Genomic DNA, 26,341 nt, shown 5'->3' with positions numbered 1-26,341 from the left:
AGAACAGTGGTTACCTACTTAAGAAGGTATTATTCAGTGAATAATACCTCCTTGTTCCATGGAAGGGGGACCAGACCTTTACCTGTAGTGTTTTGTACAAAACCAGATTGATTTGCCTTTTCATGCTGGCCACAGAACTAGTGGTTGATCTTCTGCTTTATCTTTTAATGATGTCCAAATAAATAAAACAGGTAGTGGATAGTTATAATCCTGCTGCCTTCAGATTATTTTCTTGTAGTGAGATAAATTTATGGCTCTTATATCGTCCAGCCACTGGTTTAGATGCCTACATCTTGCCCATCTTCCTGACTTTTTAAGCTCTCTTGACCTTATAATGCACAGATTCTTCAGAAGTTGTTGCTAACACTTGTGCAAAGCATTTTCTAGCTTGTTCTGAGGCTTTATCAAGTTTGTGCCGATAACCCCTGGATCTGCTGCTCATCTCCATTTGATGTGAATGATAGTGTTAATTATGCTGATAGATTGCTAACAGGACAGCTAAACTTGGCTGAAAGGAAATTTTAGCAAGATTAAAATTCTCACTGTTGGCAGAAGATACCTCATTTAAAATGTACCAAAGGTACTTCTTGACTTTACTGGAAATCTGTTGGTTCTGGCATCTCTGACCAGAAATCGAGGTACGATTACGGATCTGTAGTTATTCCTTGAAGCACATGTGCTGGAGCAGATGAAATGTCAAACTGTCAAGTCTCTATCTCTGAGCTTCTCTGAATATTTAAAAATAGAAATAAAAGAAGGAATTAATTTTTTCCCCTCTCTACTCACTCTGCAGTGAGCAGGAGAGTTGATGTGATTAGTTCACTGCATTTTTGTGTTGGCCCGAGCATAGTATTGGCCAGGAGATTGATAATGGTCTCCTTCCAGCTCCAGGCCAGAGGTGGGGTTTGTCCCCTTTTTCTCTGAAACTGATCTTCCCAAAATTCCTGCTTGACTCTCCATGGTTGATTTGAGGTGCAGTACTCTGTTAGCATCATTATCTTAGCCACTGATTTTGAATGAAGTCCTTCCCCCTGGTCTCCATTGCTCTTGTCTCTGGATTTTGCCCCTGTGTTTCTAATTTCTCTTTCTCTCTCCTACAGTTTCCACCTGGGATTTCCTGGGTGCTCTCTGTCCTTGATCTCTTTTTCTTCCTGCTATGTTTTTCATGAGCGTTACTTCATTTGCAAATATGAATTTGGTTATTGTGGCAAACCAAATGATGCCGGCCCTGACATCTTCTGTTCAAATCTTGACCTATCTCTCCAGCCCTCTCCTTACACATTTAGCCAGCAGTTCAAGCTTAACGTGGCTAAACCAGGCCTTCTAATTCTGACTCCCAAAGGTCTTTCTCTGACCTCCTTTTGGAACACTGAGGAAAACATCAGCATCATCCATTATTCAGCCCTCTAAATACAGCAGGCTTTTTGACTCAATGTTGTTTTCGATTATCACATGCAGGGTAACTCCAGATCTTGCAGGTTCTTCTTAACTGTTCTGAAATACAGCATTTATTGTCATGCTTACGGATTAAAACCCAGTCCTGCCTCTCTTCATCTGCTGTCTCAATTGTTATCCCTTTCTTTGTCCTTGACAAATGTGACTTTTCTTTTTGAAATCCATCGTGACTGCTGAGATTGCTGCCTCAGCTTATTCTTTTGATCATGTCACACTTCTCTTTGCATTCCTATGCTGAATCTGCCTTCTCTATTTTATCAGCCTATTGCCCAACTTGTTTTTGTTTTTCCCAGGCTCTTCATGGCTGTCTTTACTTTTCATCAACTGATAAGTACCAACTTTCATCATTCATTTATTCACTTTTCAAATAAACAACTCTGAGCCTTTTCCCATCCTGCCCATGACACTTTGGAGGGATTCTTTGTATGTATTCCTGCAGATCCCTTCAGATCCCTCCGTGATGAGGGGCATCTGCCAAGGTAGCGAGTAAAGGAGTTCTCCATACCCGAGGGTTTATGAGGATGAGCTACTGCAGTCATGCACCTTAGAGATATCCAAGGGACATCAGCCCCTTAGCTTTCAGAGATTGGAATTAAAGTCTGAAGTCCCTGGGATTATAATTCAGTTTTTTAATCAGAATTCTGTATTTATAGGAACTTTTCTGTAAGAAATGTTGGGTCCTGGATCATGCTGAGGACTTCAAAGGACTGCAGTGATAAAAATACTACATAATAACAATAAGGAACATACTGAAAAAGTCACATTTTGCATGTACCTTTGAAAATGGTGATATCGAGGCCGTTCTTCTGCATTACAGAAATTGTATTGCATTGTCCACAGCTCCTGCCTGCAAAAGATCCCTCTGGCCAACTGGCCATCTTGCTTTGTTGCTTGACAGTTTCCCATTTTTCTACTTGTAAGTATGAATAGTAAGACATGGCATTTACTGTTCTATATGCAATAAATATATTTAATTAGAATATAGCAGAGCAGGGGACTTAAAAACCTAGCTTATTACTCTTACAAGGTATTTATAGTCTTCTGATGCTTCAGAAGGGAGACAATAACATTTTATAAACAGCATTTGAGAGTTAGCAAAACGTAAATGTCAGAAGAACCTACTTCTATAATTACATCCTTTATTGACTATTATAATTCATTTCTTATTGGCCTTCCAAACTGTGCCCTAGACAGTTTGGACGGCTCAGCATGCTCCGCAGGGATTTTTAATAGCCACAAGTTCATAGAGATACGTTTTACAGATGTCCAGTTTGCTGTAAGAAGATTGTAAAAGCCTCATGTATTTTTTTTCTTGTCACTGTGGCAGAAAAAAGAACCCAGAAGGCAAAACTCAGATGTGATTTTGCACGTTCTGAAGTCTGAGAGTTTTAAGATCTAGAGCTGTGGTTTGATTCTTCTGTCTTTCCTCCTAACACTTGGCATACAGAGGAAGGCTGAAATTTCTCTCCTTCCTCTCAGCTGGAAACACTCTCATCTAGAGCTGTGTTCAGCTTTTTCGTAGTGAGTGTTCTGGTATTTCTGACATTAAGATAAAATAAAGCTATTCCAGACATTTTATCCAAACCGAAATTATTTGTGAGGATTTGTTGCATTGTTTAGTGTTGAAAAGGGTAAAAAGTTGATTGCTTTCAAAGAGGCAGAAAATGAGATTGTATTATTTTAGTGATGGTCTCATTTGGCTGTATTTGGCCTCCTGTTGTTTAATCCAAGCACCCCAGGATGGATTTATGAAAGGGAGGTACTGCTACATAAATTCTGTGTTACTGTATGGGGATTCTCACTCTGCACATATTCCTACTTGCCATTTAGCCTCCATTGCATATGGGGATGGGTGTCTGTCTGTAGAGCTGTTGTAGTGAAAATTACTATGTGATTTTTGTCTGCTTAAACAGAATTTAAGGTGAATTTTACTAAAAAGTTAAAAGCCAGCTTTTACTTATAAAAATATTTGTTATGGACCCTGTTATATAGCAGAGCTGTGCTGTATTCCTCTGGTAAGGTATTGTCCCATGGCAGAAAACTCAAAGTAAAGAGTTATATTGGGTTTTTTTGCCTAAAATCACTACCTTTTGTGATTCAGATATATGAATTAAGATATAAAAGCCACATTGTAGCCCTGCTGACTCCAGTGGAGCCATATTCCTTTTCTCCAGCTGCAATTTTGTCTTGTATAAGAGCACCTAAAATACCGAGCTGCTTGGGGCGGGGGAGTTGCTTGCAACTACTGGTATTTTTAAGCCAGGTTAATGCATTACACACTAGAAGAAAATTTCAGGTCCATTTTCAGGACACACAGAATAGTAATGGCTGGATTTCAAACTGCTTGGGAAAGGATTTAGCAAGAAAAATGCTGACATAATAACAGTGCAGGCAGCTGAGATGCACTGAAACCTCCCTGGAGAGCGGTGGGGGACCTTCAGCGGGTGCTATAACAGAAAGTTACATCCCCCTTTGAAATGTGCTGTTCCTTGCTCTTGGAGATGGCTGGGAAGCATGCCGCCCCAGGTGTGCTGGTGATTTTCCTTCCTATTCAGTGCATTTTAGCTGCTGGGCTGCTCTGCAATTTGCCATTTGCCCTGGTAATAGCAATACTACCGATGATGTTTCTGAACTCCTGTGCTAACTTGTAGGCTGTTAAACCTCCTCTATTGCTGGGGTCAGACACAAGGGAGACAGATGACCTTCACTGTCAGTGTAATGGGAAAGGGAAACTACAGGAACATTTACTTTTAAAGTTACCTGGAGTTTGTGGGATGATGGTGATAGGTCTCTTGGCGGTAAAATCAATTTGGATTTGGATGATGCTCTGCCTTCAGGAATGTTTTTGTGTTCACAGGGTATCTGGCAAGACCTTTGTTCTATCTGATAGTCCAGGGGGACAAGTAAATGCCTTTTCTTCCGCTTAGTTTATGTAGTACGTGGCCCTGTGGAAGGAGAAGAGGAAAGACAGTGGTTGTCACTGGATGCTCTTATTTGTCAACAGTTACAAAGTACAAATCCCTGCTTTTATCCCTGTCTTTCAGTTGAATAAATAATAAATTTCAGATACCAATAGGTCTTTGCTTAATATGTAAATAACTGTTCATAAAAGTTGTCTTTCTAAATGAGAAAATTGTATTCATAACCTTTCTAGTTTATGCACTGTATGCTCAGCATGCACGCAACCATGTGCCACAGAGCCTAAGGGCTGGAACAGCATCTCCCATTGTGCTACGCAGCATCTGGTAGTAATCGTGGAGTTACAGCAGTGCGTAATGTGTCCCTAAATTGTAGCACTTCTCTAGAAAAAAAGCAGCATTTAATGGACTCTACCTGTCTCTGCTGTTAATACTTCTTAGTTCTTTGTGGTTCCCATCCTAACTCTGCATCATTGTACTCCCAGCGAAGCAGAAGCAACGTTCCTGCAGACTTTAAAGGGAGCATTGTGAAATAGGTGAGGCAGAGCACTAATTAGTTTGAGTGCCTTGACATTTAAAGTGAATGAGAAAGCTGGGTGTCTGAAAATATTGCATATGGCTCTGAGTATGTTTTTTCTTCTTCTTTTTAGGTAGTCAAAACATGGATCTGTATCCAATTTTTTTGATAGTGTCCTTGCTTTTAAGAAGGCTGAGTTGGTTTGTTGAAGGTTTTATAGCCTTCTGCTATTTTTAATTAGCCAAATGCTACAGGAATTTGGAAGTATTGTGAAGTGTAAAGCATGTGAGAATGTAACCTGTACATGCATAAAGCTTTAGTGCTGAGAGTGAAGTAATGAAGAAGTTCAGTTTTGATCAGAAGAGAAGTAGAATACATGCTGTGCGCAGAAGTTGTGAAGGGTGGGGGAGAACTAAAGGAATAAGCACTAGAAAACAAGTCAGCATCCATGCATTAAAGCTAGGAAAAGCTTTGCTCTGTGCATTTAATTAGAAGATGAGGGCAGCACTGCCTGACAGCTTTTCTGAAAGGGCGACCTTCTGTGACACCCATTGCCAGGACAGAAAAGCAAGGCAGGAAGAGAGAAAAACAAATGTACTTGAGACGTGCTCTCTGCTCGGCCATGTCTGCATGTGGCCTGTTTAATCCAGTTTTGCTTCTGGAGATTTCAATTAGCAGGAGCCTAAAACTGAACATTCAGCCTGCTTTATGTGAAAATGAACAGGGAAGAAACAGCTCTGGGTACTGCAATGTACAAATGGGAGCTCTGCCCTTTTGGACAGTGCCAGGGCAGAACTTAGAAATACTCTCCATAGTCCAAGATGAAACGTAGAACTGTTTTACACAGTGTTCTAAGCACCTTCTAATTACAACTCCAGAAGTTCCTACTTTAGGATAATGCAGGGAAAAAAACCCAAATCGACCCCAAAATTACCTGTAAGTTCTTTGTTCTTTTTTTTTTGGAGTATCTTTGATGTTTGCCTTTTACGTTTTATTTTCTTCTCATCTTAGGTCTCAAGTACTGCATTTGAAACCTAAGATGAGTCTATAGTTGCATTATATCCTAAGGTTAAGTGTCTGTTGTGGGACCTGAACAAATGAAGGAGTGGCACATTTATGGGATTATCTGAAGTCAATTTAGACATGCAACTGTAACTCAAAGGAAAAGGTTTCCTCTCTTTTTCTGTAGGAAGAGAGAATATAAAATGGCATGGTCTTTATAACCAGGATAGGTAGGTAGTGATACTGTTCCAAGGGTTTCTCATAAGCAAATAGATGTCTGTGGTGGGAAACATTTCAGGATGTCTTCTTTATCTGGCCCTGTATATTTTTATTTTGGCCACTAGAAAATTAAGCCATTAGACATGAAGAGTTGTGCTGAGTCAATTTTGTCCAGTTCTTTACTGTGCCACTTGAAACCAATCTGTCGTTGTGGAACACAGGATTTCTTGCCTGTATGCTTTGGTTTATTTCTGCTCATGAAATCCTTTTTGTATTTGAAAGACATAAAACATTATGTCATGTGAACTTCTCAACCTTTTTGCTTTCATTTTCAGTTGGCTCATGAACATGACATACTGGTTCTACACAGTTTGTGAATTCACAGAGTCCTTTTCTTCTTCTTCTTTGTACGTGTGCTTTCTCTCAGCCCCCTTCAAAGTCTTATTAAATTGGCATGAGAGTCAGGGAGACAGATAAGCATAAAATAAATCCCTCTTGTCCTTTTTCAGCTTTTCCAGAGACGTTTGTAATGTTATGGAGGTAGATCTAAGGTTAAAGAAAGTTGCTGGTTTTGTGATCTTTGCGAGCCCTGCTTTATAGGGTTTGCATGGCAAATAAGGAGAATCAGAGGCTGGTTTTCACTGATGAGCTTTTCAAATCACAGGTATAAGAGGAAGGTGAGTCATAATGCTTGCTCCAGCTGAAGCAGTTAAGATCTGAGATAGTTAAAGCCCAAAATTATCTCCAAAGCTCCTAGGAGTTGTATGATGGTATTTCTCATGCCATTCATTTAAATCAAAAGCATTTCAGGAGGTGAGGAATATTGGTGTGAAGGAACAAAAGAACGTTGTAAAAGTAAAGGCTTCTCAAAAGACATTCACAGGCTATATATATGAATGCAATAAAAATATGGAGAAGTTCAGTGATACTGTAAAATTGACTGTCTCATCATTGAATATTGTGCTCCCTCAAATTCAGGATTTAATCAGTAAGAGTCTTGCAAACTTCAGAGTATATCAGGAAAAAATACAAGGCATGGTCAGAGGTGCTATACTAAGGCTGTATGCAAGCTTTGGCTGGAGAGTAGAGGGCAATATTGGCATATTTATGATCTACTGACCCCCTTTGATCTATTTTGATCTACTGACCCTTTTTCAGAAGCTGATGAGGTGAGTGCTAAGGAGGAATACACTCAAATGTGTAGTCCCTCTTATCTGGGCCACTGGGGAGCTGCCATCCCAAAGAACAAATAATATAGGCAAGAATTGTTACTTGTACACCATGTTGAAATAGTGAAATGGCAAGGTAAATCAGTGTATAGTAATCTATAGGTAGTCCCATACAGTTGCATTGGAGGGCCACATTAATTATGGAGCTTATTGTGGCCTAGTGGGGCTATTGACTTTGGTATCAAGGCTCAGGTTGGCTGCTGCTTGTTATTACTGTGCAAATCCTTCTTTGTTTTAACCATCCTGATAAAACAGTGACTGTGTCTGATGCAGAAACAATAAGGAAATTGCAGAAGACTCATGGGAGGTCCAACATCACGTTTTTAATGTGGCACATCTGTTTTTCCATAGCTCTGTGAAAATGTTTCCTTGCCCTTTAGGATTTTCTTCATCCTGGAACAATATTTGCAAGTGCATGTTTAAAATAAAACTTGGGCTTAATAATAATAGGACAAGGAGTTAGATTTAGCTAGCTATTTTCACTCCTGGTGCAATAAAAAAATGGAAAAGCCTTTGAAGTGAAGATACGAAATTGACCATGTGTGCGTTCCAGTTTTGGTTTGCTCCTTTCCAAGTTCATATATCTCATAAATGGATCTTCTGCATGAGCAACTTAGCATTTTCTTCCTAAGACAATGAACAATAACTAAATTCATATCTGGTCTTTGTCAGACATTATTACAAATTATGAGAGCCAGACAGAAGTTTATTACCTTAGTGGTGTTCTCTTTGCACAAATTAGGTTCTTGGAACATCCAGCTAGCTCAATATCGTAGATCCATCCATCACAATTAGACTGCTGCGCTGGCAAAGTTAAGTCCCTCTACCTTAATTGACTGCTGGTGTATGCCAGAGGTCTCTGGTGAGGACAAGTCCAGGCCACTTGAGAGCACCACTGTATGTGCCCATCACGGAAGGCACTAACAAGGACACTTGCATTTCCTCTCTTAGCAATTTGGTACTCTTGCTGCTTGCCTAAGATACACGCGGTAGCAGGATACTTCTTCCATCAAGCAAAGGAGTGGTAGAGATTAAATTAGATTTTAGCTGAGGCTGAAGTACCCTTTTAAGCTATCTTCTAGAGTCCAACCAAACAGGCTTCTGCCTGGGTTACTTCTGCTCAGTGCTTGCCTTGATGTAGGATGAGTTGAAGTGTACAGATTGAGCTTAGTCTATATCACTTGAAGATGTGCTTATTCTTACACATACGGTTATGCTCACTGACTTTTGTCCTTCCTGGCTCAGCTGCACATTGCCACGTAAGCTTGGGAAGTCACATAATCTGATTTTTGCTTCAGTCTCCTCGGTTGCAGGAAGAGAATGGCTCTTAAGAGTTTATTATTATTATTGTTATTAAGAGGAAATTAAATTTACACATCTTTTGGGTGCTTTGCTGTGTCACAGCCAGACTGTTGACCCCCTGGAGGGACAGAGCCTGTGATAACTGGGGCTAAATCTGTTTTGATTCTTTTCTTTTATCAGCAGCATATTTTATGTGCCCCTTTGTGATACATAGGCCAAGCTTTGATCTGCATGTAATCTGAAAGAGTGCTTTTTGTGCCAAGTATTTTTATTGCAAAGCTTGTGCACTGAAATGCCTTTTAGAAGCTGGCACTTAGAAAAGTCTTTCTTTAGGTTATTGTTTGCAAAATCAGTGTGCATGGAGGAAGCACAGGGATTAGACAGATTTATTTTCTTCTTATTGTGAAGACATGCTTAAAGGCTGCCATCTGAGAAGTCCCTTCAGGCTCGGAGGACACTCCAGAGGTTACAGATTCCTTTTCTGCTCCTAATCTTGGGAGCTTCTTGCAGATGGAAAGTCCGTAACCTATTGCCTAGGCCAAACTCCATCAGTGCCTTTGGGTCAAAAGGATTGAGGGCTGGACCAGTCATGTTGGCTGTGTAGAATGTAATATGTATTCAGTCTCCTTCAACAGAAGGGTTCAATTCTCACTGCATGGTAGTATGTTAATTTATACTCTTTTATGATCAAAACTGATCATCTTGGCCAGTGCTTGGAAATGCCCCAAAATACTGCAATCTTCATAACAGAAAAAGGTTTCTAGTGGGTTCTGCTTTTCAGGTGCTCATGTGGCATTTATTTTTGAAAGCTGAATTGAAACAATACTTTGTTCCAAGACTTCTTGCTGGTCGGAATTCTGCATTTTGATAATTAAATTGTACTGCTGCCTTCCTTCTCTAGATCAAGCTAGATTTCATTTTCCATGTGTTATACTAAATGTTTATATGACAGATTTTGTGGTCTATCGAGTGTTTCCCCACACCAACCACTACCACATTTAAGCCAAATTCCTGTGATCTGTCATACATTGTTTATTCTGTTTCTCTTCTCATAGACATAGAGTACTCATCATGGCAGGAAAGGACTGTCAGATCTGAAATATGTTTCCTGTTTACCTTTTGTTTAGACATAGAGTTTCTAAAGCTGTTTCTCTTATGAGTGCTATTTTACCTCCTTTTCCTCAAACGTCCCATTTTACGTCATGTGGCCTGGGTGAACTGTTTTGCTCTTGCCTTTCTGACCAATTGGAACAAAATCCAAGCAGATTTATGTATTCATCTTAGGGAAATGGGCCAAAATAGTAGGAAAGAAAAAGGATCATGAAAAGCATCTGCTAAGTGGAGGCAGAGGAGACTGCAGCAGTAACACCATGATTGTCACTAATTGAGAAATCAGCAGCAGTGATAAAATCCCTAGGTGTGTTTCCAAGCCTTATCAGGTTGGATTTAGCTGCCTCTGACAGCAACCTGCAACTTCTTTCTCTTCATTTACACTTTAGCAACACCCACAACACCAGTGAAATGTTCTTATACTGCATCAAATGCTCAGGAGCCACCCAGGAGGCAGGGAAAGGCTGTGAGTGAATGCACTGACAGCACTGGGGGAGCTCTCTCACCACCCCTGCTCTTGGTTGCTCTGTGCTGTGACCAGTACTAATTTGCAGGGAGTTTGGAGTTGTTGGTAGCTGTAGCTCTGAAATGCACCAAGCTGTGTCCTCTTTGCTATTTCACATCAAACTGGAAATGTTTGAAGTGGTAGGGGAAGGCTTGTTGCATTTCCCCCATCTGCTCATCCACTGCCTATCTCAGTAGGCTGATGCCTTCCCACCCCATCTGTCACCCAGATACTAAGTTCTAGAAACCAACACAGGAAACTTTGTGGTACAAATACGATTTACTGATTCATTTTCCGTTTCAGTAACATTTGAGATGGTTGAGTTTTTCCTCAGATTGTCTGTACATAGTCCCATTGAAACACACTTGTCTCTAGGCAGAAAGGAAGTTGAAAGGTCCACAACTGCTTTTAGCAGGTATCCATGCACCATTAATGGGTACCAGGAAAAATTCCATGCCAGCAAGGGGATTTTGGGTGGTTTTTTCCCAGCTGTTTACATATAGGGGACTGCTCTCTATCCTTGCCTGAAAGTTATAAAACTAGATAGGTCTGGGATCTGAATCTGCAGATGGAGACAATTTGGGTGTTTCACGTCTGCCCCTCAAGTGTGTATTTGGATTTTGGGGTTTATGATGGAAATGAACAGCTCCAGACCACCTCTACAAAGTGCATTTTAACAAAACAGCAGAGGAGCATTGCAGCACAAACATAAGCAATTAGAACAATGCTTGTGACCAGTTGTTGTCCCCATGATCCCTGCAAATCTCAGCTAAAGTAGACAGGAATTGTAAGGAAATGGCCATGAAGAACAGTTCATGTGCACATCTTGGAGGACCATTGAGGAGGAACACAGCGGCCTCCCAGGTGTAGTGGAGGAGCTGACTCCACATCTGCACCATTCCAGTGGTTCTTGCAGCAAGCAGGTAAATCAATCTCAGAACCACTTCTGTGTTTTACAGTTCACTGTTTTCACTGAATGCATTCCAGTAAATAATGCTCAGTGTACTTGTGGCTTGCTAAGCTTGTTCTTAAGACATTGCTGGAATTTTCCACGTTGGGTTCAGTTTCTCTGATTTGTTCAGTGCTCTTCCTAAACATATAGGGCCTGATTTCCTAATGTGCTGCTGAGCAATCACAACATCAGTAGGAGTACATTGGACTTGCAGGTAGAGAACAGCATGACTGAAACTATAACCCATAAAGTTATTTTATCATGAATCCATTAAGGATTTTGCAGTTTGCTGAGTAGCTTTGATGTTTGGGGAGCTTTATGTGACACACAAAATGTATTATTGCTTATTCAAACGTGATAAAAGTGAGTAGAAAGGCGTAGAAATGCAGGGGATGCTTGGGATACCGTGTATGTCTCCCATATCCCAGTATGAATAGCATGGATATAGTAACAGTAGAGCTGTCAACTGATACCACCTATCTGAAACCATTTAGTTATGCAAGGTGGAAGGCTGTGCAACTTAAATCCCTGTGAAACTTGTCCTTACGGATATAACATTGGATGGTACATGCTTCCTGCATTCGGTGGGGCAGCTTTTACAGCAGGCTTTGGAGCTTGCAGGGTATTTTTTGTTGTGGCTCTTAACACTGTGCCCCAGGCTCCACTAAATAGACAACCTCATTAAAAGAGAAATAGCGATAGTAAAGCAGTGACTTTCTCATGCCATCTAACTCACACATGTGAAATGATTGCAGGACCCTCCAAGTACTTAATTGATTGACTTAATTGATTTAGTGGCACTGGAGGCTACAACTGGAAATAAAGGGGCAAGATGAGGATAAGGGGTGAAGAAATTTATGATAGGTGCTAAGCAGCCCGAGGGAAATTGGAAATGCCACAGATCTCAGAGTCAGCTAAATCAATTCAGTGTGATGTACAGGGAGCAACCTGGGGGAAGAGGAGAAGCAGGGGATAGAAGGGAGAAAAGGAGAGAAAATGATGGCTAGTGGGAGTGACTGGAGTAACTTAAGGGGAAGAGGGAAGACTTCCTGGTGGAGGTGGGTATTTTGAACGTCTTTAAGTTTAACACCACAAAAAAACTTTCTAGTGTGTGAATAAAATAAAGTAATTACATCATGTTTACATCAAGAGATTGTCTTACCCTTTTCTGAGACTTTATCTTCCATCTAAAATCCTTGATGCCTGCAACAGTGAGTAAAGTCACAGGAGATGTGAAATAATTTAAAGGCTGTGGGGTTTTTTAACAACTGAAGCTTAGATGTTAATTTACTTTCTAATCTGTGCAATATTTAATTGACTGTATTGAACCATAATACAAATTAAGTCTTCTCTATAATTCGTTGTGTTGTACTGCAGCACTCCAAAATAATCTGATACCTCACTTATGAACTGGTAACTGGCTCGTAGCAGTGCTCAGCAAATATACAGTAAAAACATCAACTAGTGTGTGATGGAATCCATCAGCAAGGGCATACGGGGGTGTCATAAACATCCCTGAGTTATGAAATAATTCTTTTATGTGCTTCTGAACCACCGGAGACAGGATTAAGTCATGGTAAAACCTTGAACATATTAGGAAAAGAAAATAAATAAATACATAAATAAAAGAGGCCAGGGAGGAAGATGGGCAGCTTGTGAATAGTAACTGTGGAGCACTGACCAGCACTTCTGCTATCACAGAATCGTATCATAGAATCATAGAGTGGTTTGGGTTGGAAGGGACCTTAAAGCTCACCCAGTCCCAACCCCCTGCCACAGACAGGGACACCTTCCACTAGAGCAGGTTGCTCCAAGCCCCTGTGTCCAACCTGGCCTTGAACACTGCCAGGGATGGGGCAGCCACAGCTTCTCTGGGCACCCTGTGCCAGCGCCTCAGCACCCTCAGAATCAAGGGCTGCTTTCTAATGTCTAGGCTAAATCTCCCCTCTGTCAGCTTAAAGTCATTCCCCCTTGTCCTGTCATTACAGGCTCTTATAAAAAGTCCCTCTCCAGCATTCTTGTAAGCAACTTTGTGTGCCTTTTGTTTCATTTCCTTTCAGGACTGTTCAAGTATCAAGGGGGTGGCCACACACGAGCAGTTACAAACTGAGAGATAAAAATGAAATTTCTATTGGTTGGCTCATTTTACAGGACAGATTAATGTATGTAATCAGCCGTAAATCTAATCAAAACATGCAAACAGCATGTGTTTATAGATGGCCTCAGTTGTAAGTCTCTGCTGGGTGGCTGGATGGGATGATGTTTCTCCTTGTGCTGCTGTCCTTTTCTCTGGTGCACATCTCATTGCTGTGAAGGGCTATGCAGGGTACTGGGCAGTCTGCATCCTCAAAACAAAGATTTACAGAGAGGATGCAGTTCTGATTTGCATTTTACGGTGGTAAATCTCTACTGGCTGCAACAGGAGTCTTATTTCTGCTTTGTAAAGAACTAGGCACCCATGGAATGATAAGTATTGGAATATGTAGAAAGCAGACATTAGATGATTTGAGGGCGGTGAAAATGCAGGTTTGAAGGAGTGTTTATATCTACGTTGGAGTACAGATGTGTGTATGCAACATTGCATTTCATGTGTATGTTCCAATTCAGTATCCCTCAAAGAAATGAAAAGCTCTTGCTAAACCCTCCGTACAGTAAGAGATGTAAAAGGATGCAGATGTAATGTCACAGTCACCTTTACTTAATTTGTACTTCCATTGATACAGTATGTAAAATATCACAACCATTAAAAATGTAATGATTTTCAAATGGTTAATGAGGTTTCCCAAATAAATTGGAGTGTCTCCATCTGGTGTCTTACATTGCTGGTGATACTTTTCCATGGTAGAATGATTTTCAAATCTAATTCCACGAGGAAGGAATCTGATCACAGTTTAATTTCAGTGCAAAACACTGCCTAGCAATCAATAAAGCTATGTCAAAGAACTTTGATTTAATAGGAGCCAGAGATAACATTCCCTGTCATATGCAGAATAGAGAGATGGGGAAATTTCATTTCATTGTAACAGATAGCATGCAACTTGGTTTTGAGAAAAACCTAATAAATCAATATCCCCGTGTTATCTAAGTAAGATCCCATCATTAATTTTAAATGCTTAACACCCTGGGAGAGTCTGAAGTGCACCTTCAGCTTTAGCCACGTTCAACCTGAAGTCTATGGCAACGCTCCCATTTTCCTTCGAGCAAGCAATCTTGATCTTGGGACGTTAGGAGCCATTTAGTGCAAAATGAAAATGAAATATGCCCAGTCTTTTGTTTTATACATAGTCATTTCTCTCTTGCATGCTGCCTCTCCTTTTATATTTCGGCCCGTGTTCTACAGAAGCCTTATCACTTGTCACTTGCCCTGCAAGCGTTCAGCCTTTTTGCTTCTACACACACACATCCTGTCTGGGTTTGAATTTTAAAATGTTTTCTTTTAAGCTCTAAAAATAACAGGTTGTTTAGAGATTGCCTCGATACCATGCTGATTTTCAAAATGTGCTTTTCTCAAACCCAGCAGGAAGCTGGACCTCAAAAGAATTCTTTGTGAGGCTTCGCCTGCTCTCAGAAATAGCATATCCCTAGATGATATATGAGTAAGTCAATGTATCAGAAGGTAGAAATTGAAGCTAATAGATTGGTTTAGATAAACTTTTCAAGGACATTATTCTAAGTAGAAATACTTAAGTATTACTTTGGTAATAAAGTACTATTTAGGCCAAAGTGATAAAGATTCTGGCACTCCAAGGCATGCTTGTAGGGACCTCAGATTCATGTCCTGGCTCTGGAGAGAGCTTTACTCGTACATTTAAAACAAAATTGAGTCTTTTTATTATTACAATTAAGCAAAGTGGGATTCTTAAATAAAATGTGAACTTTTTGCATTCAGCATTGATTTCAAGTTGAATAATTGCGTTTCCACTCGTTTTCTGGGAAAAATACATTTTTGGAGTTCTGTTATTGCTTTAAATGAAATATCACTTGCTGGCTGATGCTGAGTGTTGCAGAGAGAAAACAAGTCTGGTGCCGATCCTTAGACAGATTGAATATCTCAGCTCTAGCTCTGCAGCCCCTGAAGACCAGTCTGTCCTGAGTCACCCTGTATGAAGCCACAGGTAGCTGCTGCTGCTTCTCCTATATAGCTACAAATATCGATTCTCTACCTAGGATGCTATGTAGGTAGCAACTAGGTAACATGGTATTTTCTATTGAATTGTAGCTCACCAAAAGATACCAAAAAAATCCTCCGTTGAAGCCTTTAGTCAAGTTATTAAAGCAAATCAAGTTTGACTGCATGTTGAAAAGAGAATAAGCTTGAGGAATTCAGATATGAATTGATGTTGATACCAGGATATGTTTGCTTGGTTTAATTCCATAGGTGTATTGAGATCCAGGTAAAGCAGTGATGAGAGAGAAATTATACTGCTTTTTAATGGAACATTTTGATGGATGGCTCTTACTGTGTTTTTTTAATAGCTACTACAGCACCACCATGCAGTTCATGAAATTTCATACATCGCAAAGGATATCACAGACCATCGAGCGTTTGGATATGTATGTGGAAAGGAGGGAAATCATAGATTTGTGGCAATAAAAACAGCCCAGGCAGTAAGTATCAAATCACTGTCATTTTCTACAGTGTAACCCAAGAGAAAAGCTCTGTTCATGAGAAGGTGTACAAGAGGACAAACTTGGGTTGTTTCTGATTGTGCTACACTTGTCACAAGTGTCTGCTTAGATGTTAAATGCCAACTTAATGAAACCAGCTTGTACTTTTAACAGTATTGTTTTCCTTTCTATCTAAACTTGACTGGATACAGCTAAGCTTGGTTATATTCCTATACTCGTTTAAACAGAAAGTGGTGGATACCGAACAGCTACTTTGCATATAGTCTACATTCTTTCCATTGTATGAGAAACCACTAATAAATACTCCATTATATTCCTATAGGTACCTTTCGTATTCATTACGCTTTTTATATTATAAATACATCAAACTAATATATTAATTATCATTAATAATATTAATGATATTAAAATATTGTCATTAATTGTTAAATATAGTTAGTTTGATAGAAATTGACCTGAGCCTGGATGCTAAGGGAGAAATTGCTTCTGTATGAAGTTCTCTCCAATTGTGGAGATGTTGTAACTGCTCTATCAGAAGGAGAGGGTTAAGAGGTGTATATTTTCCCCATACAGAAACTTTTCTTCCTGTTTTTGCTTCCATAGGCTGAACCTGTAATTCTGGACTTGCGAGATCTGTTTCAGCTCATCTATGAACTGAAACAAAGAGAAGAAATGGAAAAAAAGGCACAAAAGGACAAACAGTGTGAACAAGCGGTATACCAGGTACACGCATAAGCTTAGACTACTGCCAAGAAAAGTATGGTGTGAAATGTCCCCCAGAGTTGCTCCAAGGAGGCACTGAGCATCCTCAGCATTTCTTAACAGCAATGGGTTTGAACGGTGCTAGCTTCAAATGGACAAGTAAGAACCTAACAGCCATCGTGAGCTCAGAATTGATCAGGATTAAACAGTGCTGAAAGCTAACACTTGGGGTATGATGAACATGTTTAGAAACTGGAAATGATCTATTCATTTCCTGTGTAGTGTTTCCTCTCATTCAGAAGGAAAACCTTAATGAAAGTGTGTTGTAAGTCAGGTTTTTACAGTGTCTAATACTTTAGGGAAGATTCAATATACTTCTGAATGTGTGTATTTGAATCAAATCAAATAAGGTGCAGATTGTTAAACTTGGATGAAACTTGAATAAAATTACTTTGTTCGTGAATGTGACTTTATCTGTATGCTGAAGAAAGAAAACTATATACTTACCTGCCCATTTTGCTTATTTCTTTGCTGTCCTTTAATTTCTGAATACAGTTCTTTTATCTCTGCTGTTTATGTTCTTTGCTTTTACTGCCTGTCCTCTTACTTTGCTGTAGACAATATTGGAAGAAGATGTAGAAGATCCTGTATACCAGGTAATTTCTGAAGCTGTATGGCCTTGGAGTTTCAGAAATGACTAGATATAAGTTATCTTCAAGCACAGCCAAAACCTTTAATAAGATGTTCTGAAGTTTACTGAGATAGGTGTTCGGAGAAACTTGTAAGATTTTGTCAGAAAGTAGCATATTTAGAGATAAGCTGCAAGTAATGGCACAATGTATCTGTATAGAATAGAATGTTTCAGTTGGAGTATAGAAATATTAGAATAAAATTCCTATAATGTGGCTTGCAAGTCCCGATTTCAAATTTCCAAATGAGGTTTGTCATCATTTTTGAATACAAACTCTAACTGAAAACCGAGTTACTTGGAGAATAAGGAAGGTGACATCTTGTTCTGAGAGTAATAAATTGACATTTTGTCTTCTGTGGGGCCAGAATTTAATTCAGAGGGTGAATACTTGGATAAAAACAACAGTGGAATTGATGTTATAACATGCTCCCTTGTTGGTGTTTGGGCTGTGATTTAATAATAGATCTGAAATTTAAGTCTTGTTTCATCCAAGCAAAATGTCTGGGAGCAAAGATGATTATCAGAAATATGTCAATATATTCATGTCCAATACCCTACTGAGTGTGAAAAAGAAAAAGCTGTAATTTCATTCTCATGTTTTTGTACTGAAACAAAATACATGATCGTTTACAGGGGTTTTATTCCTGGAGATTTTGTGTTCTTCCACTTAGGTATGTCAGTGGGAAGCATGCTGAAAGAAACCGATCCAACCATTAGTGAATATTGAACAGTGCCTAAGGTGCATCAAGAAAGATGATAAGAATTAGGATGCCCTAAATTACTATCCGGCTTTTATAATGTCAGGAGTTTTACTTTATGCTCTTCACAGTAAAGCAAGAACCTGAAAGTGAAATTGTTGTGACAGCCTTTTGCCATGTGGCCTGTTATATGAGCACCAGCCTATTCCCTCAATTTGGATTTAGCTTTTTTATTCGTAGATAATAGATAGATGTAGAAATAATTGCCATTATGTAAAAGAGGCGAAATTCATGTTGACTTCAGAAAATTAATACTGGGCCACAGGCAGTCTCCCTAGTGAGAAAGAATTAGGAAGTTGCTCTAATGATCATTAGGGGAGATTTAGGTCTATTTATTGCCAGTTTATGAAATATGAAACGACCTTACTCTGCTTTCCAACACACCGGTTGTCCTGCTGCCAGCCTGTACTTTGAACTTGTTTCTTTAATGCCTGCCTGTGTTTTGACGTGGAATTCCAAATCGCCTTTTTCCCTTCTGTTTCATCTTTGACTTTTCCTCTCTGGCGGCTGGTGTAATAGTACATTGTGTTTGAGGCTGGACACGAGCCAATCCGTGAGCCTGAAACGGAAGAAAACATTTATCAGGTATAAAATTACTAACTTTGGTGTTTTCATTGCAATGATTGCAAGCATTTAGTGAAGTACATTTCATATATAGTTCGCTTTGATTAGTTTTCATTCATCACAGAAACATCTGGCATTTCATTCTGATGACATGACATGAATAACCTGCCCGGTCTCAGTGTGACTCTTCTGTTTGTCATTTCAGCTTCTGCAAATTGTATTCAGTCGGTCCACTTGTAAAGGGTCTTAAACTTTTGAGTAGACCATATAAAGTGATAAATAATGGATTCTCTTTTTTTCTGTTAAGTTTTGGAATGTTTTTATATCTGTTCTAAGGAACAGATACTGAAATCTCATAGGTTGCTCATCCAAGCAATTCTTAGGAAGGCATTTTGATAGTATTGCTCTTCTTTCTGCCTAACCAAGGAAATCACTGACAAAACCTAAGAGCTCTCAATGGATATCCCCCCGGCTGGGGAAAATATTTTCAGAGTGCAAATGTTATGTTAGAGCCCAAGCTTACATTCTTCACACTGACAAAAAATTGCATTGAAAGCAATATAAAATAATCTTTTGTCATTCAATTTATCCTCACGGGATCAGTAGAGGGTTTATTAAAATATAATGTAATTCATTTTGTGTCACATACTAGAGGCAAATCTGAAAATAGAGAGAAATCTCTGTGTGCTGTAAGAAAACAGTGATTTGAGGAAATCATTTAGTATGGAGGGGAAGAAGTTCAAGCAGTGATTAAGCATTTCATCTAGCTGTACTAGAGGTTGATCTGCTAATAGGAGAAGTATTTCTAAAGTAGACAGGAGCAAAGATAGAATAAAAAAAAGGAATGGTTTGGGGTTTTTTTAAGTAATGATAAAAAGTAGGAAGATAATAGGGGAAAAAATTAAAGGCTAGAGTAGCTGTAAGCCAAAATAGAAAGAAGCTAAGTGGGAAATGGAAATGCAAGCTAAACATTAGAAAATAAGCATTTTATAGACCCCATAATAGGGTCATTGAGATGAGATTCATTTAATTTCTCTGTGTTGATTTCCTGGCACCCCTGCCACACACACTAGAATATGAATCTTTCTGCATCTCTAGATCAAGACACACAAAGATCTCAAGGTGAGAGTATGCCTAAGGTTGAAATTTTTCTACTGCATAGTGTTGGAATTTGAGTACTGTCAGGGTAGCAATCCGTTAAATAATTACTACTCGAGCTGTCAGGTTTATGCTAGGAACAAAAATCCAATGACAACTACATTGAGACCAAAAAAAATCTGCTTGTTGTTCATCAAAGCACAGAGGTTTTAGCGGCATTTTAGGGAAGTACCAGTGGAAGCAAGCAAAATGGGGTCATCGCTCCCAGTGTTTGGAGATCTTGGATCACACTTTGGTGGCTAGGGAAGAAGTAGGAACTGTGTTCTGAGGAATGGCCTAAAGAACAGGACAACTCCAGACAGTTTCTTTCTCTTAAAATGGAAATTAAAGACGATGAGCAGATAGCGAGGTCGCTGTCACCTCATCTCAAGGCGCTGCTGTTACTGTCCTGTGAGCCACCAGAGAATTGCTCAAGGCTTCACTTGACAGTATCTGGATGTGAAGAAGTGTTTCCTCCCACAGAAAATTCCTGTAATTAATATACCACACTCTCAGTATATGCAGGTCTAGCATCGTCCTTCTCTCTGTTTACTACATGCAATACCTGGGATGCTGCAAATGTTGAGTTTAAGGAGCAAGGTGTCTTCTTCCATTATCTATGTAATTGACAGATGCTGTAGTATCACTAGTGTAGACTTGCTCAGGGCTGCAAGCTTCTTAGTTCCCAGGGACTTTGTGAGGGGTTCCCACCGCTCAGATCTTACACTCATATCACTAGCAGATTGTTTCTCTTACAAGATCTTCATAATCTCAGGACCATCCAGGCTACTATTAAAAATTAAATCAGAAAAGGTCCCGTTTTCCTGTTTTCTTTTTTTATTTGGTAGTTTCATTTTAGTTTGATGCAAATTGATGCCTGCTTCTGTTATTTACTATAAAGTCTTCCCCATACTACCCTCTGGTAAACATGCATCTGCTCAGAAACCTCATGCATCTTCACTTCAGCCTCATCAAATCTTTCTTCTGGTGCTGCTCTGGGTTTTCAACCAAGAGGTGGTACATGAAGAATTCACTTCTCCCTTGGTGGGAAGAAGTGATACCCAGCAGGAAAGAAAAGATTCCACCTGGAGGTGGAAGGTAATGTGCTGAAAGTGACAATTTCTATTTCTTTTTAACATAGCAGAGGTCACAGTTTTCTTTTTAAGCATTCATTCTGTCTGTCACCTTTCTTTGATACATTACCCCAAAGACTGTCTGTGTCTGTCTGTTCTTTTAATATTGTCTGTCTATGTAAATTACTCTAATATGTGTTAGGCAAGGACTCGATCACTGAGCATGTACAATCCTCTTACCTAGTGTCAGATTTCTTAATAGCATCTCTTTTCCTGCCAGTTGTTTTAGTGAGGTGGGGATGGGATTTTGTTGAGTGGTTTTGTGTTGTGTATGTAGCAGCGCTGGTCTCTATGGAGAGGCAAGTTCAGCTCGATGAGGAGTTGTCAGTCTGAGATGGGGGTTTCTGCATTGTGGTGCTTGATTTGCTGGTAAAATGCAAGTACATCAAAGTGGTTCACAGCCTGTCACAGAGACAGCTGTCAGCAGCAGCAGTGCTGGTACCTCTTTGCTGATATTTCCAATCAAAGAAAACAAAAACCCAGAGAAAGCCCTTGCAGACCCCTAGTGTAAGTAGTGATGCAGGAAAGCGTGATGCTACATGGCAAGTAAAGACAACAAGAAGGCAACGGGTATCGAGTTGGGAGAGAAAAATGTCTGTCAGAAAAGTTTCTCCGTCTTGATATTAGAAGTCAGGAGCTTTTCTTTAATGGAAGTATAAGCTGGAGTAAAAGAGAGGGGATTGATAGTGCAGGGAAATGCTCATTTCAGCAGTAAGCTGTGGATAGAAGTGTGCAAATTGGGATGACTTCATGGAAAAGTGGGAAGGAGGAGGGGAGAATGGCTTGAAGGGAAAACTTAGAAAAGAGAAACTGATAGTAGTTTATAAACAGTTCATCTTAGCACATATGTCCTCTCTTTATGAAGACTAAGCTTTCAGGTGACTTATTAAACAGACCATTCTTGGTTTCTGCTCTGGCAGTCACTTAAAGTTTTCTCTTGTTACAGACTATTATTTCCATGAAATTGAACTGTTCCACTGTTACCCACTTCACATATCTAACGTGATAGGTGGTTTTAGTGGAAGTGACCAGTACTTTGAGAAAAGCAAGTCAAGCAGGTTATTCCCAGGATAGGAATAGAAGAGATCTTTTAAAAGCTCGTGCAGTTCCCTTGAGGGTTCTGTGCTTGTGCTTTTGACTTCTGCAACGTGCACCAAGTTAACAATGCACAGTTTGTCTTGAGCACTTTAACGTTTAAACATGGGCAAGAGATTGTTTGAACAGTAGAGAGAGCTTTTTATATATCATACAGAATAAGAAATTATAGTACATCTCAATGAATAAGTTATATTCCTTCAGCTTCCCCTAGAGCAGTCCTACTCTAGTATCAGAACTCTAAGATGTCTTAGAAAACAAAAAGGTAATCATTGTGTAATATCTGCAGTAGTATTTCTCCTGTTGACCTGTGAGGTTTTATTACTGTCTGAAGTATAACCTTCTTATGCTGAATGCCCTTGTTCAGTGAACAAATCTGTACCAGTTTAGAGCATGTTCTCTGTGCTTGTGTTATTTACAATAGACGTTCAGTGCTTCTAGGAAGGAAAAGAGATACAATCACAAATTATAAATATGTAAACCAGCAGTCCTGAGGCAAGCAAAGCCCAGTATTACAAAGCAACTCAATTCACATGAGCAGGACGTAAATGCCTACGGTGTAAATGATGACTCTTGACTTCACTAAAGCCTCACCCCAAGTTTAAGTGTGTTGTCCCCTGTGCATGTGAGGCTGCTGACTTCAGTTCCCTGGCTGTGTCAGACTCTGACAGGCCAGTAATTCCTTAGTAAAATTGCAGCATCATAACCAAAGATCACTTAGAGCAGCTGCAGGACCACAGCGCTGCAGGGGTACATGTTATGACTTTATTTGACTTAGATTATTAAGTGAATTGGAAAGGAAAAATGTAACGCTATAGGCCAAACGTCTCCTTCCCTCAGACTGGTAGCTCTACCCTGGATCTCTGCCATGGAGGAAGATGACATACTGACCTGATCATGACTTTCAAGTACATCTTCTAACCCCCAAGTAAAATGCATAGAACAGCCACTTCATTAGGAAGGAGATCCAAGTGCACCTGGACTTACTGCAACCAAAATTAACTGAGAATTAAAATCTTATTTCTGAACACTACTGGGATTTAGGATTTAAAAAATCCAGACAGATGTTTTATTTCTTCAGTATCTTTCCAAGCGATGGTACTGTTTAGATGAAGAGGGAACCATCCTTGATTTTTTTAGTATTAAATGACTACTCTATACATCTATGTCAGTTGCTGATTTCAATTTTTCATCAAATCTGCTTGGGTAATGACCTTAGTTTTCATTTTCTGTTGCAGGTTCCTACCAGCCAAAAGAAGGAAGGTGTTTATGATGTGCCAAAAAGTCAACCTGTAAGTGTAAGTATCTCCCCTATTTATATGCAGTAAAGGTGTGTTTCTCAGCTGCTGTGACTTTTGTTCTTATATGTAACAGCTGGTATGTTCCTTGTGATGTGAATTTTATCAGTGATGTGTTGTGGGTCGACTGGGTTGGTTCAGAGTAACCAGGATTGTTATGTCACTTACATCCATCTCATTCATTACTTAGATCTCCTTTCTGTCTTTTCCAACTCATTCTTATGGAAGTCACCATTTATAAATGTGCTATCTGTGGTTAAGGGTTGCCAATAAGCTTTCTGCATGTTAATGCATGAACTGTTGGAGCCCGGATTAGGAGGGTTCCTCTATCACCCAGTGCTGTACGAGGTTTATCACTCTGAGTGAGCATGGGCTGCGTTTTCTCCTCTGTGTGCTCTATCAGGTCTGTACTTTATACATTGTGCTCCTTACAGCTTGGTTTAGTAGGACAGCAGGGGAGGCAAAATCTGAGTGGAGCTCAAGAGAAGTAGCATTAGGAAAAGGTATGTCAGAACATTGTGACCTCTACAGTGTTTTTTCTGCAGCTAAGATGGCTATACCTCTCAGAAGACTTTCCTGGTGAGCACAGCCTGCAGATAGGTAAAGATTTCATCAGAACCTGCAAATCAAACGTTACCCAAAAACTGTGAATTTGAATTAGAATTTCTTTTCTGTCATTTGGAAAAAATAACCCTAACAAACACATCAAACCAAAATCCAACCTAACATAGGGCAGAGATATGGGCAACTACCATTAATTCAGACAGTTGTGGGAAGCTCTGAAAGGAACTGCATCAAGTTGAAGTGTGCAAAAAGGTCTCACTCAACAAATTCCTGAGTGGCAGAGTTTTTTCTCTATGTATTGCATTGCTTTCCTGGTTATTGTGGTAGTCAGCACAAGGAGCTTTCCTCCCTGTATTGCTATGTGTTATTTCTGTAGTGCTCTTAAGTACAGAAGGTAATATAGACTGTCAGTTCTTTCTGTCATGTGGCCTGCATGGACAGTAGACTATTAAAAACTAGGGGTAATGTGCTGTTGTATCCAAATGGTGCCATTCCCTTCTTGTGTATTAGCATTTTGAAGAGTTGCAGCATTTATTCCCATACGTAAGGAATGGTAGCAAGTGGTTGAGAGCAGAAGCGGAGTGACAGATGCCTTAGCAACAAGGCATGCATTTGCGAAGGGTGGATTATGCTGTTTAATATAAATTTGTGCTATAAATACCTCAAGAAATTATTTGATTGCATTGGTTCCACAGAAAATTAGTATTTCTGAGGATCTGTATGAGAATGGAGAAAAACAAAGGAAAAGGTCAGGAATTTCAGTCTACTGTGAGCAAGGGGAAAATGTCTGTATTCCAGACTCCTTTCACATGACGATGTGGTAACTTGCACAGCTGGGGTTGAGCACAGAGATGTTGACTATAAAAATAAGTGCTGGGGAGGGGCTGAATGGAGGCCTGAATTGTGACACTTCTGTGGTTTGCACAAACAAACAAAACTTACCATAAATATTTCATGATAAGCCACTAGGAGGAGGGAGGCATCATCGTGTTGCCTGGGAAAATCTAGTAAAATAACTCATGCTGCATATCTAATTAAGGTGTTTGTGGGCACGGAATAGCTGTAGGTTTTTCACTCATTTCGCTCATAGTTCAGTGTTACAATTCGTCTGCTGTACATTTCCTGTGACTTTTTTATTATTCCTTCAGGGATGTTTCAAATTTACTCCCAGTATAGTCTGTAATTTAGGTCGTTGCAGTATGACTGGGTGTAGAGTCCATTTGCAATCATGTCTGCAGACACTTTGGTATTAGGCTGTCCTGGTAAAGAGCATGACTGTGAGATATAGAGCGTATGGAACCCACTCTGTAATCATCACATATATTTGATCTGTCATCTCCATGAAGTTGGTTGCTTGACTTAATTCAATTTTTTATTTTATTTTTTTTGCTATTTCATGGTTAAATTTAAAATGATTAGAGCTTTTTCTCCAAACAAGTTACATACTGTTATTTATGAAGACAAAGAGAAGAGGAAGAAATAGGTAGCTGAGATTTTGCTTCACCTTTTTTTTAATACTAGTATGCATTAAAAGAAAAAAAAAGAAAAGCAGAAATAGCTCTTAAAATTAGCAATTTAATATTCCACTGCCCATCTGATTTATTGCTCACCCTTCCACAGTCACCGAGACGCTTGCCATAATTTTCTTTTTCCCAATTTATAGCTGTCATTATTATATAAACCTCTAAAATTCAATCTGAGGGCAAATAATCTAGCTCATCTACTGGGTTTCAACATGTAAGGACACTTTCTCTATTAGGAGATCTTGCTTTCAGTAATTTCATAATGGACGAATAAAGTGAGAAACTTCTTGTAGCTCCTAATAGGTTTCAGGCACCATGAATTCTTAATCCTGGCAATAAATACAACACTTAATAAAAATGCAGCAAGTTTTGCTTGAGTTCAGACTGAATTGTCCACATTCCCTGGACAGAAATCCATTTTCCATCTTGGGATTGTTTTCCTCTGGTGTGTTCCCAGGCAAGTTCTCTCTAGTGTCTGCACATAAAAGTAAGAGATACCAAAGTAGTTATCTAGGTGGCCTCCACCCTTAACTTTCTGTAGCCAGTGAGAAAATAGCTGCTTCATGGGGAAATTGCTCCTGCGTGCATGAGGTGTCCCTCTCAGGTGGAAATGAATGGATGTTGAGACATTGTTCTTCTGTGGCTGCAGAGGACCTGCAAATGCCTTGCAGGTATGATAACTACTAAATAGTTAGGCTTAGGTGGGGTGAGATCTACCATAGTGGAAAAACTAAAAGCCTGAACCCCTTTTTCAGAGGTTACTTTCAAACTGGGGAGTGTTAATTCATATTGGGTTTCAATAAGCTCATAGCTTCCGAAGAAACCAGTGCTGTTTGGGCAGATACTTGTCTGTCCTCATGGGGTTCCATTATGGCTGAAGGTATGAAGCATCTTCCTGATAGTGCCATGAGGCAGAAATATTCAACGTTGTGGATGCATTGAGATAGCTGATGTATTTGCACAACACTGTGCTGTTGTGTGAGGCCATTTGTCAGAAGACGTCAAAGTAATTTATAGAATCATAGAATAGTTAGGGTT

At 39.6% G+C, this 26,341-nt stretch overlaps 1 protein-coding gene across 1 annotated transcript in view; it reads left to right on the top strand.

The window, feature by feature from the left end:
- Nucleotides 1–23,216, top strand: part of LOC104402483 (disabled homolog 1) — a gene marked incomplete at its 3' end in the record, with an annotated part of 87,128 nt that extends 63,912 nt beyond the window's left edge. The window contains exons 4-8 of the mRNA XM_010010370.1: nt 15,686–15,817; nt 16,442–16,561; nt 17,158–17,196; nt 18,509–18,574; nt 23,157–23,216. Of these exons, the coding sequence (XP_010008672.1) occupies nt 15,686–15,817; nt 16,442–16,561; nt 17,158–17,196; nt 18,509–18,574; nt 23,157–23,216 (417 nt within the window). The remainder of the gene's footprint in view (nt 1–15,685; nt 15,818–16,441; nt 16,562–17,157; nt 17,197–18,508; nt 18,575–23,156) is intronic.
- Nucleotides 23,217–26,341: the final 3,125 nt, after the last annotated feature.

The sequence above is a fragment of the Nestor notabilis genome, unplaced genomic scaffold, assembly GCF_000696875.1.
Source record: "Nestor notabilis isolate BGI_N333 unplaced genomic scaffold, ASM69687v1 scaffold10932, whole genome shotgun sequence".
NCBI classification, from domain to species: Eukaryota; Metazoa; Chordata; class Aves; order Psittaciformes; family Psittacidae; genus Nestor; species Nestor notabilis.
The sequence above is the reverse complement of the archived record's forward strand: the minus strand, read 5'-3'. Positions and strand labels throughout refer to the sequence as shown.